Raw genomic sequence first — 23,807 nt, forward strand, 5'->3', positions numbered from 1 at the left:
GGAGGAGTGGGGGTAGAGGGAGAAGGGGTGTGGGGGCAGAGGTGGGGAGAGGGGCAGGAGGGCGGGCAGGTGCCACGGGAGAGGGGCCAACAGTTAAGAAAAGGCAACCAAGCCTGGAGATCAGCTAAAGAGGAGGGGGAAGGGCAGAGGGCGTCAAAGAGGGGGAGGACGAAGGACAGGGGAGAGGAGGGGAAGAAACAGTGAGGAAGGGGGAAGGAAAAGTTAGGGATGGGAGGAAGGGAGAGGAGAGAGAATTGAGAATCAGGGAGGCGGCCTGGCATCTGGGGAGTGCGCAGAGGGACTCCAGGGGGAGAGAAAGAAAGGGAGAGGGGATAAAAGGGAAGAGAAGGCCGGGGTGCAGGGCAGCGAGCCCACGATGCCCGTGGAGCGCAGGCCGCTGCTGGCGCGCGGGCCGCCGGGCCCCCGGCGGTGGAGGTGGCGGCGGGCGGCGGGCGCCGCGGTGCTGCTGGTGGAGATGCTGGAGCGCGCCGCCTTCTTCGGCGTGGCCGCCAACCTCGTGCTCTACCTGAACGGCGCCAACTTCCACTGGGCCGGGGAGCAGGCGTCGCGGGCCGCGCTCGTCTTCCTGGGCGCCTCCTACCTGCTGGCGCCCCTGGGCGGCTGGCTGGCCGACGTGTACCTGGGCCGCTTCCGCGCCGTGGCGCTCAGCCTGCTGCTCTACCTGGCGGCCTCCAGCCTGCTGCCCGCCACCGCCTTCCCCGACGGCCGCCGCTCCTTCTGCGGCGAGATGCCCGAGTTGCCGCTGGCGCCCAGCTGCTCCAAGACCCCCTGCCCGCGCGCCTCGCCCAGCCCCTACTGCGCGCCCACCCTCTACGTGGGGCTGCTGCTGCTCGCCCTGGCCGCCAGCTCCGTCAGGACCAACCTCACCTCCTTCGGCGCCGACCAGGTGGGTGGCAGGTGGGTGACAGGAGGGCTGGCCCAACCGGACTGGGGAGGGAGAGAGCAAAGGACGTGGGGCCTGACTTCCAGCGTGACCTCGGGCGAAACACTTCCCCTCTCTGTACCCAGTTTCCTTAATTGTAAGGTCAGGGGTGGGGTGAGGGGTGGGGTGCTGGACCTGACAACAACAGTGATGGCAATGGCAGTTGTAACCATAGCTGGTCTCCTTGGAGCTATGTGCCAGGCCCTAGAGCACTTTCCCAGGTGTTTAGGTTTGCTAAAGCTGCTGGAATGCAATATACCAGAAATGGGTTGGCTTTTAGCAATGGGATTAAGTTACACGTTACAGTTCTAAGGCCATGAAAATGTCCAAATTAAGGCATCAAGAGGAAGGTAACTTCTTGAGGAAAGGCTGCTGGCATCCGGGGTTCCTCTCTCTGTCACGTGGGAAGGCGCATGGCAACGTCTGCTGGTCCTTCTCTCCCGGGCCCTGGTTTCAAAATGGCCCTCAGTTTCTGTGGGTCCTTCTTGTTTCTCCCCGGGGTGTTTTCTCTCTAAGTGTCTGGGGGTCCTCTCTTAGCTTCTCTGGAGCAAACTCTGGATTTCATCTCTTAGCTTCTCTCCTGGTTCTGGTTTCAATGGTTGTCTCCAAAATGTCTCTCCAAAATGTCTCTCTCTGCTCTAGGTTTCTTCTTTTATCCTCCAGCAAGGGGATTAAGACCCACCTTGAATGGGTGGGGTCACATCTCTATGGAAACAACCGAATCAAAAGGTCTGACCCATAATAGGTCTGCTGCTACAAGAATGGATTAAAGGAACATGACTTTTCTGGGGTACATAACAGCTCCAAACTAGCACAAGCAGCTTAACTCAGTTAATCCTTTTAACTACCTGTGGAGTAGGTAGTATTATTGTGTCCATTTTACAGATTAGGAGACTAAAGTTTCACTGACGTTGATCGACATGTCCAAGATCCCATAGTGAGCAAGTCAAGAAGTGGGGTTCCCTGTGGCCAAGCTCCAGGCCCCCCGAGCCCTATCTTTATGTGTTACAGGAATCTAGGGAGCTAGGGAAGGACCCCTTCTCCTCCCAGCTCTGCCATTCATTAGTGAGGGGGGGCATTTGGGCAAATATCTTTATCTTGGAGCCTCCCTCTGTACCCCCTAGGACAGAACCCAAGCAGTATTTGCTGAATGAATGAACGGCAGGGCTATATTTAGGGACGATCATTTAAAATATGCTACAAGGGCTACGTAATAATGAAACAACCAAGTCAGACGTTAACAAACAAAAGCAGGATGCAGAACAGCACAAATGGGATGATTAAAACTGGGTGAAAAGATCAGGTATCAGTTAGAGGGGAAAACTGAAAAAAAAAAAAAACCAAAAAACATTTTTAATAGAAGTTTGATTGGGCCACTGGACTGACAGTACTTCCCCGCCCCCCCCCCCCGAATTTGTCTCTGTTTTTCAAATGTTCTTAAATTGCCTATATTATGATCACAAAGAGGACACTTTTAAAGGAATTATTTCATCAAGCCAGCAACACAGCCCAGTTTGCACTGTCCTTGCCTGGGAATCACTCGTCCAGCCTGTTTGGGATTCCTCTGATGATGGGGACTCGCTGCCCCTGGGGCAGCCCTGTTCATTTCTGGCTTGCCCCTGGATTTATGCAGTTCAGGAGTCCCCCAGCCCCTGCCATAATGCTACTCTTGCGTTGACATCCCACTCCACCCCAGGTGCCCTTGCCCTGTGCCCTTGACTCTGTTGACCTCCAGAGGCCGTCCAGTGGCCCCTGCTTCTTTCTCCCCCTGGTGGCAGGACTTGTCTCCCGCAGCATCGACAGGGACGAAACCTCCTGCACCCTCTCAATTCCTGAACAAAGGCTCCGGGGTGGGGGGCGGGATGGGGTGTGCCCAGGCTTGAAGGCTGCCTTATGGAGTCTGGACCTGGCTCCCAGGACGGTGAAGAATCACTGCAGTGGTTTGCAGTGGGGACGGACGTCACTGGGTTTGAGTTCTGAAAAAATGGCTCTGGCTACAGTGTAGAGAGCGGATGGAGGAACCAAGAGTGGGTGCACCAGAGCAGTGAGGGGGCTCTTCAGACATTCAGGGGGGACAGTCAGGTGGGGCTGTGGGGTGGGAGGGAGTAGCACCATCTGGCACGTATACACCCAGGAGCCATGTGTTTTGCACACTTGGTGATTTCAAAAAGGGCAATCCATGATTCTGGAGAAAGTGTCTGCTCATTCTGGGAGAACTCATTTATTTCCTGCACGGGCTTCCTGATCTTCCCCTTTGAGTTACAATTGTCATACTTATTTACTCCCAATTAATAAAGGGAAGTGGCTGTTCATAATGGAACGTATTCAATTTTTGGCTTGAATATCTAGAGCAGGGGTGGATATGTACCCTTCCATCCCCCCCACTCTCCATCACCAAGAGGAATCTTCAAGGGAATGCAGTTTTAAAAGCATCTATTTGGATAATAATTTTAAGTTTGGGAAAGGAACAGATTACCTGTCTTTTCCACAATGCAGCTCCAGAAAATAAAGTTTGACAAAATCTTCTCAGCTAGTGGAAATATATATCTCTGGATGAAGGACAATAGAGGATTCTGAGATTTTGGAGTTTATTAAAAGGGGGAATGGTTTAACAATGTAGAGAATCATTTATCTAGTGACGTGGCTCCCAGTCCTCGATGCTTTGTAGAAATGCAGATGCCTGGGCCCTGTCCCAGACCTGCTGAGTCGGAATCCGGGGCTAGGGCCTGGGAGAGGTGGGAGCTGCCAGTGCGGCTGATCTGAGCCAGCAGACTGGGAGGGCGCCTGAGCCCTGAGGCCTGCCTGTTGCAGATCGATCCAAATCCGGGGTAAAGATTTTCAGCCCATCTGCCCTTGCTGGGGCGAGCCTGGCATTTTTTCCCCCAGGCCAGAACCTGCTCGGGGGGCTGTGTCTGGGACAACCTCTGCTTCCCCTGATTATGCCAACCTTGTCTGATTGGATGTATATCATAGGGAGGCAAGTTGGGGGAAGAGAGGGGCCATAATAGAACATTCTGCAGCTTCGCAATCCGATTTCTAACCATGCTTTCAGTAATATGCATAGCTCATATTTAATAATGTGGAACAGAACTGAGATCTTTATTGGCTTTTTTTCTGCTTATAAAAACTAATGCATACTCTAGGTTGCTCCATCCAAGACAAAGGAATAAATCAACCAGAAACGAACAAAGTGACATCGGAAACATCTGTTGGGTGCAGTACTTGGTGACAATGAAAAAGCAGTATGTGTCATGGGGATGAAAAAACAGCTGTGCCAAAATGTCCTGATCGTTAACCAGTGACTGCCAAGACAAAGGTTTAGTCATTCACTCAACAAATATTTGTCAAGCATCTATTTAGTGATCAGAGGCCAGAAAAGTGCTCGAATGCCCTCACACTGACCAAGAGGCATCTCTGTGGGAGAGAGGGGGTGCAGACACAGAGAGCACGCCTTGGCCCTCACTCTCACCCCCACCCGACAGGTGATGGTTCTTGGCCGCGATGCCACCCGCCGCTTCTTCAACTGGTTTTATTGGAGCATCAATGTGGGTGCTGTGCTCTCGCTGCTGGTGGTGGCCTTTATCCAGCAGAACATCAACTTCCTGGTGGGCTACAGCATCCCCGTGGGCTGCCTTGGCCTGGCGTTCTTCGTCTTCCTCTTCGCCACCCCCATCTTCATCACCAAGCCCCCCACGGGCAGCCAAGTGTCCTCCATGCTGAAGCTCACATTCCGAAACTACTGCCCCCGGCTTTGGTGCCCGTGCTCTGCCAGGTGAGGCATGGTCCAGACTGGGGGTGCTCTGGTTCAGCCCTTTGCTCTGACCTCTCTCCAGCAGGCTGGCATTGCCCACGGCAACTGAGGATGGTGAGGGAGGTCAAGGTGATGGTGGTGGCAGTGTTATTAGTATTGGCCTATCTGTAGATGGTGATGGTCTTGGCATTGGTGATGGAGATAGAAGGAAGATGAAACTGATAATGGTGATGACAGTGTCAGTAGAGATGATGATGCTGGAGATGATGTTACTAGTGAAGGTTGCTGGGATATAACATGAATCATTTTACACTATCTTGATATTAAGTATAGAAAGTCTAAGAAAGTCTAAGAAATCAGGCAAACTTCTGCTCCCTTCCCCGCTCACTGACATCCAGGGCAAAAAGGTTCTGTATAGCCTTGCATATGCTGGGTAACTTCCTTTAGTCTCTCTCCTTCCCAGTTCATTGACTCCTTATGCTATCGGTGGAGCTAGCTACACCTTGGAACCAGTGACAGCGCCTGCCAACAGGGCCTAGATGGAAAAACAGAAGAACATGTCTTTACCCCAATCTCGTATATTGCCATAGTGTTTGTGAGGATAGCTCTCGGGTTCCAAGGAGCCTGGTTGTTTTAATTATCTCTTGCTGCCTGACAAATCTTTGTGGTTTATACATTGTTTTTATTAACTCTCACAATTCTGTGGGTGACAGGGCTCAGCCGGGCGGTTTTTCTGCACGTTATCATGCCATTTGGGGCTGCAGTTATTTGGGGGCTTGAATGACTGGAACATCCAAGAGGTTGGCTGGGAGCTCAGCTAGGGTTGTCCACTGGAGCACCCTGGTTCTCTTCATGTGGCCTCGCCATGCAGCTTGAGCTTCTCACAGCTTGGTATCTGGGTTGCAAGAGGGTGTGTTCCAAGAGTGAATGTTCGGAAGGGAAGGAGGTGGAAGCTGTCAGTCCTCCTCAGGGTTGGGTTAGGAAATCCCAGAGCATCACTTCTGCCACCTTCTGTGGTTTCAAAGCAGCCACAAGGCCAGCCCAGAATCCGGGGAGGGGGATAAACTCTGCCTGTTGATGGAGGAGTGGCAGCACACACTGGATAGGGAGGAACTGACGGCAGCTGTCTTTGGAGACTACCATGCTGGTATCAGCCCTTCTGCCATCCCCAAGGATGAAACCAGGCTCTTGGACAAGGAGGGAGCAGATACCTCTCAGGACAAAGGGCAAAGGGCAAAGGGCAGAGGTTGAAGCAGCAGTTGATGTAGCCAGTCCCCTGATAATGTTCCCTGCACCCGTACCTCCACACCTTAGCTACTTATCATGTTGACTGTTGAGGAGGGGGAGCTTGGTGGTGTCGGGCTGGGGAATTTGGGCCTTAGGAATCTGTGACAGCCCCTCTCTCCAAGGCAGGCTGGGAGTGGGACTTCTCTGGTTCCCATGGCAGTCTGATGCCATGAGCCTATAAAATGCCCCAAGGCCATGCTTGCCACAGCCACAGCTCTAGGGTGGAATGGGTCTTAATTGGAGACCCTTGTTTCAAAGATGATAGCGAAGGGATAACATTGACAGTGGTGGTGCCGCCACCAACAGAAATGACAGTGATCTTCATGGATGGCTCTGGGCGACCGGGACAATGGTAGGAGGCTGTAACAGTGATGACAGTCAGGATGCTGGCACGGATGACGGTGGTGCTGATGGCAAAGTGATGCTAACAGAGGCATGGAGGAGATGAGGGTGGCGATTTCAGAGATGACGGTTGTCATCCTGGTGATGTCAGGGGATCGTGGTGAAGGCGAACATGGTGGCGATGAGAGCCATAGTCTTGTCTGCTGCCTCCACGACCCCACAGAGACCCTCAAGACGCCCACCTGTTGCCTGACCAGAGGTCTCCCGGGTCTGGTGCTTCCCCCCAAGAGGATGTTGCCAACTTCCAGGTGCTGGTGAAGGTCTTGCCCGTCATGGTGACCCTGGTCCCCTACTGGATGGTGTACTTCCAGGTGAGCCTCTCTGCCCTTTAATCCTGGCTCTCCACTCTTCTCACCAGGCTCAGCTCTCATCGGACAAGCCTGGGACCTAGGGAGGGGATGGGAAGGGCAGGAACAGCATGAATGGCTGCTAGGGAGCAGCTGGCACAGAGCTGGGCCCAATAATTAAACTCCCTTGACAGGGAGAGGTGGGAGGTGAAGCCAGAGACGTCCCAGAGATGGGCCTGAGACCCGGCTCCTTGAGTAAATCACTTCTTGAGTAAATCACTCAGCTTTCCTGGGAGAAACAGGTGGCTCGGGCTAGGGGCTCTCCCAGCGCTAAAGTGCTCAGATTCTCTGATTCGGCATCTGAGGCCCAGAGAAGGTGTGTCGGTTGCCCGAGGCCCCCCCAGCAGGGTAGGGGCAAGCTCAGTGCATTGAGTACTTTACAGCAGTGGGTCCCCCACCTGTCTGTGCCTCACAGATACCTGTGGAGCCCAGATAACTGAATCAGAGTTGCTGGGGGAAGGCCTGGGAGTCTCAGGTTTAATTACCTTCCCTGATAACACCGATACTCAGCCAGGTTTGTAACAGTATCGCTTCCCAAGGGGAAGGCTGGAGGTGTGCGGTGTGTTTGTGTGGGTGTGTTTATGTTTGTGTGTTTGTATGTGTGTTTACGTTTGTGTGTATGTGTGTGTGCTGTTTGTTTGTATATATGGTTCTATGTATATGTATTTGTGTGTCTTTGTGTGTTTGCATGTTTATTTGCATGTTGTGTGTATGTGTCTGTATATGTGTGCTTATGTGTGTATGTATTTGTGTTTGTATTGTGTATTTGTGTGTTTACAGTTGTATGTGTATTTGTGTTTATGTTTGTATGTCGTGTTTATGTGTGTGTATGTTTGTATGTATCTATGCTTGTATGTGTTTGTGTGTATTTGTGTGTCTGTGTGCTTCTGTATTTGTGTCTGTGTGTGATTGTGTGTCTTTGTGAGTGTTTGCATGTTTGTGTGTTTGTGTATATGTTTATGTTTGTGTATGTGTGCTTATGTGTATATTTATTTGTGTTTGCTTCTGTCTGTGTGTATATTTGTGTGTATGACTTTGTATGTCTTTGTGTGTCTTTACGTGTATGTATTTGTATCTGTTTCTACGAGTATATTTGTGTGTTTACATTTGTGTGTGTGTTTACGTGTGTGTGTCAGGAAGCTCACCCCAGCTCCAGACCATAAGCTCCTTGCCTCCCACACCCCCTTTTTAGGAATCTCAGTTGGAGCTGCAGGAGACAGGGGTCCCGTGGGGCCAGCCTGCTACCTGGGGGTGGTTCAGCGATAGAGCACCTTGGTGATGGGACAGAGGCCGGGGGCGGGGAGGTGTCCCCTCGGTTGTCAGAATATCGACATGCTTCCATGCCGCTTGGAAAATGGCTGCTGCCCTGAGTGATCAAGTGCCCTCTGCCTGGATTGCCCCCCACCCCATGATCTAGCCACGAAAGGGGTGCTACCTGCCTGGCAGGGGGCCATGTGGCACCTGCTCCCGCAGCCGTGTCCACAGCCATTCGACAGCCCGTGTCTATGCAGCTCCTGCCTGTGTCAGCCTGTCTCAGCTTGGCCTCAGTGTCAGATGAGAACTCCCTGTGGGGACAGCCATCAGCTTCCTCATTTCAACAAACATTTATTTCTGTCTGCTCCATGCCAGGCTCTGGAGGCACAAAGATGAGTCAGACTCAGCTGTGCTCGCCAGGACCCCCTCCACCCCTGCTCTGCAGTAAGGGCTGGGAGCAGAAGGGAGAAGCTCCCCTGCCCGAGCCTGAGGATGAAGGAGAGTGGGAGGTTGCTTTTCCCCAGAGGCTGGGAGAGAGGGGCAGCTGCCCTGTGCCCTGCAGTGTGGCTGTGGAGTGCCAGCCTGGGAGCCTCCTGGGACTGGAGGCGAGGCAGCCAGCTCTGTTCCAGCTCACCTCCACCTCTCCTGGCAGATGCAGTCTACGTACGTCCTGCAGGGTCTTCACCTCCACATCCCGAACATTTTCCCCGCCAGCCCTACCAATGGCTCCGTGGCTCTCAGCAACCAGGGCAGCAACTACACGGTGAGAGAGAAAGTGTATGTTCAGCCCCCAGTTCCCTCTTCCCCCAGCTACAGGGTGTCCTCAGGATACAGGAAGGGCACCTGCAGGGTGGGCAAATTTGAGCCCAGGCATCTGCGAAGATGCCCACCTGTTTGAAAGAACACAGGCCAGTTTCCTTTCTACCCTCCACTGCTCTGAAACAGGCCTCACTGCCCAATTTGCACCCAGCCCTCAGATCAGGCATGGTCAGGTACCTATTCCACTCCACCCCTTTCCCTCCCTCTCTAGGACCCCTGGATTCCCAAATCTTTGCCTTTCATCAGGATTTTCCAAACCAGTTCCTTGGCATCTTAGAGACTCGTGAAATCAGAGATCTTCAGAATTGGCAGATAAATGACATGTGTGCCACTATACCCCCCTTCCTTGCCCATGGCAGACATCACTAATCAATCGTGACATTCATGCTGAGCCCATGAACGTTCCACACAGCCACTACCAATCAATGGCAGTTAGAATGCACGAGGAACCTATCTGCCATCCTTATCTCCCACCCCCTAATTACACAGCCAAGGGGTCTGAGTTCCGGAGAGAGGAAGGGGCTGACCAGGGTCACCTAGGGACAGACTGCAGCCTTGGTCTCCTGGCTCCAGCCCAGAGCTCCCTGCACTTGACCAGCCTGCCTCTCTTGGCTCCCTCCTGCCCAGATCCCGGAAGCCTGGCTGCTCCTGGCCAACGTGGTGGTGGTTCTGCTCCTGGTCCCCCTGAAGGATCACTTGATTGACCCTTTCCTGGTGCGGCGCAAGCTGCTTCCCTCAGCTCTGCAGAAGATGGCGCTGGGGATGTTCTTTGGTTTTACCTCCGTCATTGTGGCAGGTAGGTGGGCCTGAGTGGAGGGGCCTGGGGGGACGTGGAGAGGTTGGTCTGGTCTGGGGGTGGGGGCTGGATTTTATCTTTTTGGGGTGGGGGGGGGACAGGCCAGGGGTCTGCGCCAAGTACACCTTCCACCAGTGGGTGTCGCTCTTGGCTTGCGATGTACGCTCCTTGAAGACAGGGATTTTTTTATCTTTTTCATTTGCTGTTCTATCCCCAGAGCCTGCAGGCATTCAATGAATGTGCTGAATGAATGGATTTTCCAAAGACATGCAGCCACTCAATGGAAAAGGGGCTTTTTTTTTTTTTTTAAAGTATTGATTATTTATTCTCTCCCTTCTTCCGTTTCAAAAGGATTTGAAGACACTTATTAAAAAGGGCTCAGGTAAAGAAGACTGTCATGCTTTCACACACACCTGAGCCCTTTTTTGCTTAATAACTTCAGGACCCCGAAGTTACTTAATTCCTCTGAGCCTCCTCTTTGAAATGGGGCTGGTAATTCATTCAGACTCTGGGCTCGGGCCCTGACCCTCCCACAGTGTGGTCAAGCAGGGGTCTTTAAAGTCTGTAAAGAACTCAGCCACATACCTGCATCACAAGTAGGAACTGGAGAAATTAAAGCTCCTTTCAGATTGTGTTGAAAGGATGAAAACCAAATGAGATTCATTTTCAGCTATGAGTTTTAATGCCTTTTGGCCTATTTCATCTTCACAATAATCCTGGCATTTTTATTCCTGCTTCTTGGATAAGGGAGTTGGGTCTCAGAGAGGTTCAGTGATTTGCCTAAGGTCACACAGGTGGCTAATGGTAGAGCCAGGATTGGAACGCAAGTTCCCTAACTTCATGTCTAGTATCTGTTTCACTAGACACAGCTGTATCCCAAGCAGTGAAGGGGATGGAGATCAAAATAGTTGAAACTTGAAAGCCAGAGACACTACTGCAATAGTTGAGCACAAAGCCTAGCTCTGAGCTTCCTGGCAGCCAAGGCAAAAAGGAAAGACTTGGAACTCATCTGGATCCTCCCAGGCCTGTGTTCTTTCCTTATTTGATGTTCAGTCATTTATTGAGTACTTGGCGAGCATGCACCACATGCCAAGCTCTGCTGTGGGCTGAGCTGCCTGGGGTGGACCTGGCTGTAGCCCCTCCCTGGTCCTTCACCAGGTGTCCTGGAGATGGAGCGTCTACACTACATCCACCAAAACAAGACTGTGTCCCAGCAGATTGGAAGGGACGTGTACTATGCGGCACCCCTGTCCATCTCGTGGCAGATTCCTCAGTACCTGCTCATCGGGATCAGTGAGATTTTTGCCAGTATCCCAGGTACTCTGGATCCCTTCCCTGCCCTCACATCACACTAGCGACGAACGGGGCTCTGCAATGCCTCGAAGTCAGGAGTCCCAGGGGCATGGCCTTCCGAGGGCTCACCGGCAAGGAGAGAGGCACTGCTTTCTGAGCCGGCTGTGGGCAACCAGCAGGGATTTATTAGCTCCTGGATGTGCCAGGCCTTGTGCTAGGCCCTGGAGATTTGGAGGAGAATGACAATGTGTCTGTGCAGTTGCTGTTTCCTCGGCCTAGATTGAAAAACTCCAACCTACCGCTCCATTCTGAGTCGACATGCCTCGGGATGGATGGGGTTGCTCCCTCCCCTCCCCTCTGCTCATCCCTCTGTCCCTCTGCTGCAGCAGCAGCACACAGAACCCTGCCTTAATGTTGCATTTCTGTTTTCTCCCATCTCCTCCCCTGCTGAGCTATGTGCTAGAGCTGCAGGGCTGGGACCAGCTCTTCCATCAGCAAAGTAGCTCCAGCTAGTCACGCAAACAATTATGCAGTGGGGTGGAAGGGACTAGAGGCTGGTGGGAGCCTTGGGGTAAGGAGAGGAGGGGGCATGTGAGGTGGGTTTCAGAGGCAGAAACCCAGCAGGTGGGGGGAAGGGGCTTACAGGCTGGCGAACAGCAGGAATAAAGACTCAGAGGAGGGACGGTGCATTTGGTGGCCGGAGGGAGGCCTGCTGGGGAGTGGGGGATGGGCCGGAGAGCCACAGGTGAGCTGACCCCATCAGAGATGTTTTAGATGGACCCACCTAGCTGGGTGAGGAGGAGAATGGGAGGGGTATTTGCAAGGGCTTGGCAGGAAATGACTGAGCTGGGGGTTTGGCCTGGGGTGACGGGATCAGAGAGAAGGTCATAAATGTAGAAGAGGCTTCTGGAGTCGAATCAAAATGATTTGGTGCTGACACTGAAAGTGGGCAGAGAGGGAGAGGGTGAAGATGGTGCCATATTGGGGGTGCAGTCACTGAAATGGGAAACCCGGGAGGAGGGACAGAGGGGAGACGTGCGAGCTCTGTGGACGTTGTGTGGAGCACCCAGGTGGAGGAGTTCAGCCAGGAGGGGAGCAGGGCAGAGGCAGGGGTGCCGGTGCGTGGGGACAGCCGGGTCCTCCCTCCCTCTCTGCAGGCCTGGAGTTCGCCTACTCAGCGGCCCCCCGCTCCATGCAGGGCGCCATCGTGGGCATCTTCTTCTGCCTGTCGGGGGTGGGCTCGCTGTTGGGCTCTAGCCTGGTGGCCCTTCTGTCCCTGCCCGGGGGCTGGATGCACTGCCCCGAAGACTTCGGTGAGTGGAGGGCCCCCCCCGGGAGTGGGATGCAGGTGGAGGGGGGCCTGGAAAGGAAGGGGTGCCTGCTAAGCTGACCCTAGGCAGCTCGAAGTAGCAGCTGGGCTCAAGAGAACATGGTTCCCACCCAAGCCACTTACCCGTGGCATGGGCTCCAAGCCTCGGGCCTCAGTTTCCCCATCTGCCAAAACGGAGCCATTGAACTCACTGGGCCTCCAGGCCTCCTTCCTGCCTCTGAAACTGTCATTCTGGCTGAGGTCACCTCTCCCTGTGGTACTTGTGTTTCCAGAAGACTCTGAACAAAAGCTAGCTAAAGGTAGACACCTTGGGAGCCACCCAGGGGAGCCAGAGGAGTATCTGCCCAGGGTCTTCAAATCTCACCACTTCCCACACTGCCTCAGCTCCCAGCCCCGGGGCCCCAGGTCTGGCCGAGGGTGCACGGCAGGAGAGCCCTACCCTGACCCAGACACCAATCCTCCTTACTCCAGGGAACATCAACAATTGCCGGATGGACCTCTACTTCTTCCTGCTGGCTGGCATTCAGGCCGGCGCGGGCCTCCTGTTTGTCTGGATCGCTGGCCGCTACGAGCGGGCAGCACAGGCCCTGGCCTCCCAAAACGGTCCCAGCAGGGACAGGGGCTGACATGCCACCCACGCCTCACCTTTTGCCTCCCTCCTCCTCCCCCGGACACAGACAGCAGCAGTCCCGGCTGTGGTTTCCTTCCCAGTTTATTCTGTACCCAACATCGGGATGAAACGATTCCCATAAATAAGGGGCACGAGCTCTTCCTCACGACCATGGTCCAGGACATGGGGGTGGGGGGCGTGGGGGAGGGTGGTCCTGGGTGGGAGTCCTTGCAGGGGGACCGGGCGGTGGACGTGGATCCGCAAGCACCAGAGCATGAGCGGGAGGCTCGGTAGGACCCCCCCAAACCCCCACTGCCCAGGCCGGTGGCCCACGACGCTGGGTCAGGAGCTGCCCCGGATCCTCTCCATGTAGCTGCGCAGCTCCTCGGGGTCCTTCAGCCCCATGTCCTCACACACCCAGCGGATGTCCTCCTCGCCCGCCACCAGGATGGACTGCACGGCCGGGGCCCCTACGGGCTCCTCGGGCAGCTGGGCCGGGGGCGCTGGTGCGAACGTCACGAACTCCACGCGCTTCCGCCGCCCCCCGGCTTCCTTACGAGCCGGGGTGCTGGAGGAGCTGGCGGTGCCCCCCGCCGGGCTGGGGGCCGGGGCCGGGGCCTCCCCTCCACCCCCGCTCTCGCAGGGGCAGCCCCCCTCCCCCTTGGCCGGGCCGGGTGGCCGCTGGTCCAGCTGGCGGCTCAGTTCCTCCTGATCGGTGCCCAGCCAGACCCAGTTGTGGGGCTGGGGGGAGGCGGGGTCAGCGGCGCTGTCGGGGGGCTCCTTGCGCTGGTAGCGCAGCACGAAGACCACGCCGTTGACCAGGAAGATGAGGATGGCCAGACAGAAGATGCCCAGCAGGGCGTACATGCCCAGCTCTAGCTCGGTGACCCGCTGAGGGGCGGGAACCATCTCCTCCTCCTCCTCCTCCTCCTCCTCCTGCCTGGCCTCTGCCTCCTCCTTCCGGGCCTCCTCCTCTGCCTGCTCAAACTTGCCCCTCACACCCCCGCTGCCCCCCACGCTGCCCACCAACCGCCTTTCACCGCCCAGGCTGGCCTCGGTGGCCGGGGGGCTCCGGGCAGGGCTGGAGGGGGGGGCGGGGGCCGCGGTGGGAGCCGGGGGCAGCCCCAGCCAAGCAGTGCCAGAGGCCAGGGGCACGCGGTGGCGGCCCCGGCGGCAGGGCTCGGGCGGGTGCAGGGCCACGTACAGGGGCAGCCCCTCGGCACCCGCCCCACTCACCACCACCACCCCGAGCTGGGCACCCTGCTCCTCGGCCGGCAGGACGGCACTGGGCTCCTCGGCCGAGACGGACAATCCTAGGTCATGGCGGTCGTAGAGCTCGGCAGGGGCCAGGGTGTGGTCAGAGAAGGACAGCCAGAGGGAGAGGGCCACCTCCTGTGGGGCACACGGACACAGGCAGAGACACGCGAGGGGCACGCACGCATGCACACAGAGACCACTCCCACAGAGATGGAGAGACCAGAGAGAGAACAGAGACACAGGCGGAGGGACAAAACACAGGGAGAGAGGGGACGGGCTGTCAATCACCTGCCTGCCACCCAGCCCCAGGGTCTGAGTCATCAGGAGGGCCCTCAGAGCCATCTAATCAACCGCCCACTGCCACACTCCAGCGAGCCAATGCTTGATCCCCTTCAGCTGCAGAGAGCTCACTACCTTGAGGGGAAGTGAGTCCTCATTCTGAAAACCCTAGGGTGAGGGGTCAAGGTACCAGGGCCCTCTTCCTCCCAAGCCCCCACCTAGAGATGGTGACCTTCTCCCCCTGGCTCCCAGCTGTCACCTGCTTTGGGGCGGGGAGGGCTGACTGGGCCCAACATGTGGCTGTGACCTCCCCGGGGTGGGCAGTGCCCCGGCTCAGGGCCAGCGAGACGCCCATCACCGGCTGTACCCGCAGCTCCGTCACTGAGACCTTGTCATCTGTCACCGCCAGCTCCTGCTCCCCCAGGATGGTGTCAGACAGTGGGGAGCGCACCTGAGGGCGGGAGGGAACTGGAGGTGGGGGGCTAGTACACAGACAGCCCCTTCCCCTCTGTGAGACCCCAGAACCCACCCCAAAGGGATCTGGTTTCTGCTCCCGGAGTCCTCACAGGCTCCTCTTCTTCACTGTTTGTACCCCAATATGCCCTATAGGTACCCAGATCCCAATCCCACACCTAGGGGACAGTTCCCAATCCCAAACCCCCAACCCAGCCCCACACCCAGGCCCGCATACCTAGTGGCTACCCCTTATCACATAGCTGCTCCAGCCTCACCCAATCACCCTCCCCCAGTTCACCCCTGGCACCCCACTCTGCTGACAGCTAGACTGCACACCTCCCCGGACGCACCCTGCACTTTTGGCACCGCCCGTGAGCATTCTGGGGGTGCCTACTCCCTGCTCAGGGGGTGTCCTGACTCGCTCACCTCGATGGAGGTGACGCCGGGCTCCCGACCCACCAGGAAGCGGCCGCCCTCCAGCGAGGCCACGCGCGGGTCCTGCACACGGGCGTGCGGCGCCACCAGGTGGGACACGTCCAGCAGCCAGTCGGGGCCGAGCAGGTGGGTGAGGCGGCGGCCGCCGTCCAGCGGGTGGGCCGCGAAGGGGGCGAGGAAGCGCACGCCGGCGCGCTGGTACTGCAGGCGGCACCCGCGGGCACGCCGCTCCACCTCCTCGGCCGCCGGCTCGGCCTCCGCGGCCCTGCGGGGGTGGGGCGACCCGGGGGCGGGGCGTCGGCGCGGGCCCCGCCCACCCACGCCCCCACCCCATCCCCAGGCCAGTCCCTAACCTGCGCGGGCCTCTGCCAGGCGGGAGACACCCAGTGGCTTGGATTCCAGACCTCCTCGGGTTCTGGTTTATTCAGTATTTATTGAAATACTGAATTTATTTATTTGAGGACAGAGCCATGAACTGAATAGACAAATAAACCCTGCCTTCAGGGAACTGACATTCTTAGGAGGCATGTGGACAGGGTAGACAGACTATACCCAAAACTGATCAATAAATTATACAGCATATTAGGAAGTGATAAGTGCTATAGAGAAAAGAGGGAGTTTGGAGGTTGGAACTTTCTAATCAAGCAGCCAGAGGCCAGGCGGGGAAGGGCAGGAAGGAGCCGCAAGCAACTGGGCAATTTTTCAGACCCCAGATGGGGTCTGTGGCCGCATCTCCTGTGCCCCCCTGGCAGTCCAGAGCGATGCCGCCGAGGCCTGCACTCACCCTTCGGCCGGGCCGGGGACCTTCCAGCCACGGATCTGCTCGAGGGTGGCGTCGGTCAGCTCGATGTGCAGGGGCAGCAGTGGGGCCCACACGGTCAGCCACAGTGAGGCCCGCAGCCGGCGCCACCAGAAGTCCACCCGCACGCCCTGGGCGCCCCGGCTCTCCTTGCCAGTCACGAGCACGGAGTCACAGGCCTCCGACACCTGTGGGGAGGGAGAAAGGGCAGGGGGCGGGCTAAGCCACCGAAGACAGGTGTGGACAGAGGGCAGTCCAGACCCCAAGACGTGGGAAGGGGCACGGCCAGAGTTCACTCCTGTATTTCACTGTAAGACATGTCGTGCTGGGCTCATTGGTGAAGCCACTGGCCTGAGTTTTAAGATTTCACCTGTGCCCAAAATCTACTCCCTGCTAGAGGGTCAGGCCAACCTTGAGCTCCCCCAGGGCTGGGACGGGGAAACTGGCTATACTTCTCCAACAGTCTTCCTTCCTGGCAGAGCAGGGGCTTGAACCCACAAATTTGGCTCTTCCTTAGTGCTGACCTCCGACACTGGTGCAGAGGCTGAGGGGCAGGGCAGGGGGACTGTCCCATCCAAGAGCCCTCAGGTCAGAACCATGTGTGGGCAAAGTGCCACCACGAGTGGGGAAAGACACCTCCTCCAGTAAGGTGGCCAGGATTTATATAAATGCAGGCTCGGTGCTTCTCCTCTTGGAACTTCAAAAAATGAGAAAGTTGCCCTGAGCTTTTGTACCTCACGGTCAATATGAGGCTTCAATAAAAATAACAATTATTACTATATGATTGTTACATCACGTTATTATTAAAACAGCAATCACTGCCATTGTTTCAGCTCCCGGTGTCTGCTGGGTACTGTCTTTGTTTAATTCTTCAAAGAACCCTAAGACATACTCTCATTTTATAGTTTAGGAAACAGAGGCTCAGAGAGGTTAACACACTTGCCCCAAATCACACAGCCAGTAGATGATGAAGATGGGTTTCAAACTAAAGCCTTCTGATCCCAAAGTACATGCTCTTAACTCTCCCTTGTCAGCTCATTTGCCAGTGCAATAATGAATGTGAGAGTGACTAAATTTGGGGCCCTTGGAGTTCCTTACCTCCCATGACTCTGGGGAGAGGTGGTGGGAACAAAAGAAATTGCAACTAGGGTTCCCCCCATGAGGTTTCTGGTTTTGAGAAGATGCTGTTCTCTTAGGGACTTTAATGGGGAAGGAGGCGGGCTGTGTGTGCGTCATGTGCACGAACAAATGTATCCTCACATGGGGTTGGCACAGCCACTCACCTGCAGGACCTGTGGGCTGGCTGACTCGCAGCCGATGTGCTCCGTCACCTCCACCAGGGTCCCCCCACTATCCACGGTGACTAGGCGCACGGGGACATGCCGGGGTGCTCCGGTCAGCGGCGCTGTATTCACCAGCTCCTCAGCCTGTGGGTGCAGGAGGAGCTCAGCCCCTGGCCCCTTAGCTCGTGAGGTCCCTGGGAGTGGGCCCCTGGCCTGGCCTGGCTGGGCAGAGGTGGGAGCCCCCTTACCTTGGCCAGTGGGACGAGGGCTCTTATGTCCCTCTCCGACACCAGGATCTCCCACACCATTTTGTCCTTCTCTGCCTCGGGGGCCTGGCCTGGGTACTCCAGCTGCCACGTGACGGGGCGAGTGACCGCCACGGCCCCGCCAGTACCATTCTCCACGGCAAAGTCCACCCAGAGGAATTCGGACAGTTCAAGGGGGCTGCTGGCCAGGAGAGAGGAATTGAGTGCTTGCTAGATGCCAGGCACTGTCCGAAGCACTTCATGTATTCACAAGGTAGGGATTATGATTGTCCCCATTTCATGGATGAGGAAACCGAGGTACAGAGGTTATGTCACTCACCCAAGGTCACACACGTAGCAAGACAGTGGCAGGGCTGAGATCTAAAACCGAGCGTCCTGGCTCCAGAGCCCAAGCTCTTAGCCACTCTTGACCTCTACAAGAGCGATGCAATCACCTAACCACTTTCCAGAATACTCGCTGGCTCCCCTAAATAATAACCCTCATCACTTCCTTTGATCTAACACTTACTGTGTGCCAGGAAATGTCCTGGGGACTTGATATCCCATCTTATTTTCACAAACTCTAAAGAATGCATTATTATCTCCATTTTACAAGTGAGTAAACAGAGGCTTGGGGGATGGGGGAGCGGGGGGGTTAGCCGGCTTGCCCAGAACGATTCATCCCCAAAGTATCAGAACCAGAATTCAGTCAGGGGTGACAAAGCTCATGACCTTGGACCCATGGCCTTGACCCAGGCCCAGAGCACAAATAAGAAGCGTTTATAAATGTGAAGATCTGCAGGGAAATGTGGGCTTTATTAATGGCCATGAGAAAAAAGTCCACATGGTGGTGACAGGAGGAGGTTAGAGGAGGTGAGGGCTGAGCCTGGGTGGCCAGGAGAGGTTGACATCACCTGGAATAAGACTCGCAGACACTCACAATACCTGCCGTGTGGCTGGAGCTGGATAAATAGTGGCTGAATGAATGAATGAATGAATGAAATCCCTGCCTTCTGCTGCTTCCTTGAGTTTGTTATTGTGCCTGCTCACATGGGGATATGGAGGCAGTGTGGCAGCCACCTGCCCTTGGGCTCCCTAAATCTGCCCACCTGCTGTCCGGCCCCACAGGCCCAGTGCGGTGACAGGTGATGAGGGTGGTGTGGTGCTTGGAGCCCTTGAAGCGGTCCAGCTTGGCGGTCCAGAGGGCGGGCTGGGCCGGGTGGGCGGCCGTCACGTGCAGCCCCTTCTTCACCTTGATCCTGGGGGAGAGGACCCAGGCCCAGTTTGTCAAGGTGGGTGCTAAACTGTGGACCGGGTGGGTCTGAGCGGGAGGACAAGGGGCCTGAGACCAAAGGCTCCAGCCTCCTGTCTGGCATCCCTGGCTCCTGTCGCCAAAGGGCCCCAAGAGGAGTAGGGACATGCCCCGGCCCGTGCCCAGGGGCCCGGTGCTCACCGCAGGGTCAGGATGCTGGCTGTGAAGTTGTGCCGAAGCAGGAGGGTGGCTCTGAAGAGCTGGCCGGGCCGCACAGGCATGTCAGGCACCCGCAGTGTCACGGCCTCATCCAGGGGCACCTCCTGGTGCTGCGGGGGATCTGTAGGCCGCAGCTCCACGCTACCCACGGGGAAGGCCTGTGCCCCGGGGTCCTCCGCGCCACCAGGGCCACAGCCCCCAGGGCCCTTGGCCGCGGGCTCCAGTGTATAGGCCAGCTCGGCCCGCGTCGTGGAGCCCCGGGAGAACCAGTGCGAGGGGAGCTCCAGCTCCACCACGCAGGCGCCGAGGGACGGCTGCAAAGACACATGGCCCTGGTTGGCATGGGGAGTCGGGAGGGAGGGGACTCCCAGCGCTGGGGGCGTCTGTGGCATGCAGGCCCGGCGCATGTCCTGGTGACCCAGCAAAGCGGCGGGGACCTGAAACCAGGTCTGGGCCCCAGAACACGGCACCGGCCGCTCTTCTGTCTCATTCCAAAGGGATCCAGTCCCCACGCCTGAACCTAAGCATGCCCTAGGACAGTCCTGAATGTCACTCAGGCTTCTTCTCAGAATCCCAAAGCCCATGAAATACCTGTCTCCAACGGACTTCGGTGCCAAACTCCAAAATAGCAGAGAGAGCCAGTATACAGGTAATAGTAACAATCATTTGCTGAATGTTACTTTGTGCTACTCTTGCATCATCTCACTTACTCTTTACTCCAACCCTACACCAGATAGGAATTGAATTACTGCCCCATTTTACAGATGAGGAAACTGAGGCTCAGAGAGATTGTCACTTGCCCAATCACATACAAGGGACCGAACTCCCTGAGGGGCCCTAAATAACCCTTGCACAAGGCCCCTGTGAAAGCTCTCGGAGCAGGAATGGAGCCAGGTGGTCTGTGCCCCCAAACTTCCCAGGAATGGCGAGCCCTTTCCTCTCTGCCCCAGGACCACCCTGGTGGGCCCAGCAGCAGCAGCGGGGCCCACCCACTCACCTGGAAGCGGCAGGCTCGGTGAGTGGTGCCTGCGGGGTGTGTGGCATACAGCCGGGCACAGGGCAAGCTGCCAGGCCCCGGCGGCCAATCTTGCCCTTTGAGGTGGAAGAGGACGTGGGCGTGGGGCTCTGCCGGGGTCACGGCCGCCTCCACTGACACGGCCCGCACATCCCATGGGACTGGCCGTTGGTGGGGTTCAGTGACCCGGGGTGGGACCACCTGAGGGGAGAACGGGGAGGCTCGCCAAAGCAGGGGGCAAGGTGGGGGGGGTGCATCTGGGAAGAGGGGTGCCAGCCTTCCAATCCCAGGCCCTCATGCGTCTTGGATGCCCCCTCTGGCAAATGGGACTGTGGCGGGCGTGGGGCAGACCTGCTAGTCTGGGCGTGCCCAGTGCCCCCTCCTTACCTGCTGCGTGGTGAAGGGTGGGTAGGAGGCCCGCAGCAGAGGCTGAGCCCAGGGCCAGGGCTGCAGGAGCAGGAAGGTCTCAGATCGGGAGCCCAGAGAGGAGTTGGCGGGTGGGTAGCGGCCCACCTGCTGCACGCGGAAGTGCTCGGGGGCATCCAGGAGCTCCAGGGCTGCAGGCAGGTAGACTGGCTCCAGGAGGCCCTGCTCGCAGCCCACTGAAGAGGGAGAACGGGTGGGGATGGGGACAGCTCCAGAGCCCGGAGGGGCTGAGCTAGGCTCCGTCCTGGGGCACAGTGGGGGTGGGCAGTGGAGGAAGGGAGGAGCTGTAAATGCCCCATGCCCTGTGATGTTGGGGGAATCTCCCCATTTCACTGATGAGGCAACTGAGGCTCAAAGATTCTCATGTAGCTAGTATGTAACTGAGCCAGATTTGAATCTGAGTCTAGGACTTGCTCCATGACACCTCAATGACAGCTTCTGGGCCATTCCTTCTTTCCCCTTCCACAGACCCCTGGCCTTCCTCCTTCCAGAACCTTCTCAGTGTCCCCTCCTTCCCCATTCAGACCCCCTACCTACCTGTCTCTCATATCACGGTGGTATTTGTGGGGTAAAGCTCTCCCCAGACAACCAGATGAGTTTGTAGGGGTAGAGACCCTGCCTCTGCCCCTGGTCCTTGGCCGGATGTGGCACCACAGTCATCACCACGGCAACCCCGTGCCTCCCTCCCCAGCTTGCTCCCTTCCACCCTATCCTACTGGGTGTTGGAGGTCAAGAGTGGGATGGGGGGTTGGTGCTGAAGGGGTCTGTGAAGCCATGTGAGTGCCCTGGGGGTGGGGTGAAGGCCATGAACTCGGGAAGATGGTCAACAAATTCAGCAACCAGGAGGGCCAATGACCACTAAGGCCATTTTTGGTTCATACCGACTGGCTATTAGCTAGCCCTAATAATAATACCTCACATTTTATAACACTAACTATATGCCAGGTACTATTTTAAACACTTTACATGCATGAACTTGTTTAGTTTTTCCTCAGAACTCTATGAATCAGGTTCTGAGGGTCCCGCAGTTGGAGAAGAGTGGAGCTGGGAGTAGACTCCAGGCACTAATCTCCGGTCCACCCTGCCTGTCCACCCCATGCTGCTGGTAACGGTGAGCCCTGCGGGCGTTGCTCCCTGCACGCTGCTTCTCCCCCTCTCTCTGCTCTGTGGTACCTCCTTCCTCCTGGGCCAAGAGCAAGCAAACTTGCCTCCTCCTCAAGGAAGCCCTCCTTGATGACCCGTCCACCCCTCCATGAGTCCCTGGCAGCACTCACGGTTGACTTCTCAGAGTTATCTTCCTGGCTGTCACCCGGGGCCTTGTCTTACTCGTCCTGGAATCCCCCAACTTGGGGAGCCCTCCCTGGAAAGGACGCCCTAGGAGCTGGAGAACTCAGTGAAGCCTGGGCCACTCACTTAACAACTTGGAGCCTTGGCTCCCTCCACTGTAGAATGGACAGGAGCATTTGGTGACACTATGGACAGGGCAGGGCTTTGCAAACTGTGGAGTGCTGTCTGAGGGAGGGATTGCTGCTGTGCATAATGGATGTGACAAGGCTTTCCCTCCACCCCCACCCTCCATGTAAGAGGTTATTAGGGCTCCCACGGGGCGCCCCTGGGAGGGGAGCAGGTGGCTGAAAGCAGCCCACTGCCGGGCTGGGAGTGGGGAAGGGGACATGGTTTCACTCTCCTTCTGGGGCCTCCCGGCCAAGAAGCATGTGTGTGAGACGCCCCCACCCCCAGCCTGGCCCCAAGAGTAACAGGTGAGTGACTCCTGCTCCCCGGAGGAGGCCCCTGGCCTGCGGTCCTCCTCCCACTCCATTTGCTCGATACTTATAAGATGCTCTGTGGTCTGACTGCCGTGGAGTCCCCTGGCTCAGGGCTCAGCTCTCTCTGGAGGTGTGGGTGGGGTGTGGATGCCTCCCTATCCCGACTCCTCTGCCGTGGTATCCTCCACCTTGCGGCTACAGCCCCCCTCCCCAGCCCATACAAGGGGAGCCCGACCCCCGCCTCCGGGCACGGCGGAGTGGCTGCCCCTTCCTCCAGTGGTGCGGATCCCCACTGGGGCTCAGGAAGGCCCAGATGGGGCAATCCCTGGAGACTCCAAGGTCAGAGAGCTGCTTAGGGTAGGAAGAGGGTGTCCCAGGCAGAGGGGTTGCTCCCCGATCCTGAGGGGAGTGGGTACGATGGGGGACAGGGGCTAGAAGGCTCCGGAGTATAGCTCTAGGATGGCAGATTAGGGACAGAGGTGGGCATGCTGGTGCATCCGGATCGGGGGCAGGGGAAGCCAGGGACAGCCGGGTTAGACGCCCCGGGCTGGAGGGGGAGCTGGCAGAAGGTGTGGGGAGCGGGGAGGAAGAGCCCCCCTGGCTGGGCTGGTCCTGGGTCCGGAAGGGGTAGCCGGGTGGTGCGAGGTGGGGGGAGCAAGAGGGGCACGCCGCTGGGAGCAGGACTCCGGGGGTAAGACCCCTCCAGCCCTCGGGGCACGCTGGCGGCGACCCCGCTCTGGGCTCAGTCCGAGAAAGCGAAGGCTCCCCGCTCGGGAGCATCCCTCCCGCCCGGCCTCGGCCCAGCCCCGGCCCAGCCGCCCCGCCCCCCGCCCCTCCCGCTGACCTCTCACGACATCCAGGGCGAGGGCCACCAGGAAGAAGAGCCGAGGGCCGCAGGGACCCCCGGGGGCTGCGGCCGCGCGCCCCGCCAGCCCGGCGCACATCCTTCCGACGGGAGTGGGGGGACGAGGCGGGCGGCTCAGGTGGCCGCGGTTCGGCCCGGCCAGGCTGGGTCCCCGCCGCCGCCCGCCCCGCGGCCGCAGCTCCCAGACAATGGAGCGGGAGCTGGAGCGGGTGGGAGGGAAGGAGGCGCAGCACATGGGCTGCCCCTCAGCCCCGCCGGGTCCTAGTGCCCGGCGGATCCCGCACCCCAGAGGGTCCCCCGGGCCTCAGGACGGGAAGGAGGCCACTTCCCTGGGGACTGACCTACAAGTGGGACTGCCCCACATCTGCCAGAAGGGACACGGGGCGCTCAGCTCCCTCTCTGGAAGCTCCAGGCTGAGGAAGGTAAAACCACTTCCTCTTCCTTGCTCCACCCCACTGCCAGCAGCTCACCTGTAAAGGCATCTGACTCCTGAATCAGAACCAGAATTCAGGGACATAGGGGAACAGAGCTGAAGGAGCAGAGCCATAGAGAGAGGAGGGCCGGATGTGTGGGTGGGGGGGAAGGAACACGGGGCCAGGTGACAACCACCTGGGCCTGCCCTGACAAGCCCTGGTCTACACTGGTGGAGGAAAGGCCCCAGGTGCAGGCAGCTCCGAG

The 23,807-nt window shown here is 57.5% G+C and overlaps 2 protein-coding genes across 3 annotated transcripts; one reads left to right on the forward strand and one right to left on the reverse strand.

Moving 5' to 3' along the window:
* Positions 1-294: 294 nt before the first annotated feature.
* On the forward strand, positions 295-13,001 carry SLC15A3 (solute carrier family 15 member 3). The gene is made up of 8 exons (XM_037838393.1): positions 295-907; positions 4,426-4,715; positions 6,547-6,694; positions 8,637-8,747; positions 9,431-9,599; positions 10,758-10,916; positions 12,050-12,205; positions 12,694-13,001. Exons 1-8 carry the CDS (start codon positions 377-379, stop codon positions 12,846-12,848), a joined length of 1,719 nt encoding a protein of 572 aa, XP_037694321.1. The 5' UTR covers positions 295-376; the 3' UTR covers positions 12,849-13,001.
* On the reverse strand, positions 12,924-23,348 carry TMEM132A (transmembrane protein 132A). Of its 2 annotated transcripts, none has more exons than XM_037838392.1 (11): positions 23,109-23,348; positions 20,460-20,674; positions 20,055-20,273; positions 19,040-19,371; positions 18,696-18,845; positions 17,590-17,785; positions 17,342-17,485; positions 16,044-16,246; positions 15,251-15,524; positions 14,628-14,819; positions 12,924-14,224 (listed from the first exon to the last, which is right to left on the reverse strand). In XM_037838392.1, exons 1-11 carry the CDS (start codon positions 23,206-23,208, stop codon positions 13,175-13,177), a joined length of 3,075 nt encoding a protein of 1,024 aa, XP_037694320.1. In that variant the 5' UTR covers positions 23,209-23,348; the 3' UTR covers positions 12,924-13,174. The 2 variants fall into 2 exon arrangements, with proteins under 2 accessions (XP_037694320.1, XP_037694318.1); XM_037838390.1 differs by having other exon boundaries at positions 17,590-17,788.
* Positions 23,349-23,807: the final 459 nt, after the last annotated feature.

This window comes from Choloepus didactylus, chromosome 6 (genome assembly GCF_015220235.1).
Source record: "Choloepus didactylus isolate mChoDid1 chromosome 6, mChoDid1.pri, whole genome shotgun sequence".
NCBI classification, from domain to species: domain Eukaryota; kingdom Metazoa; phylum Chordata; class Mammalia; order Pilosa; family Megalonychidae; genus Choloepus; species Choloepus didactylus.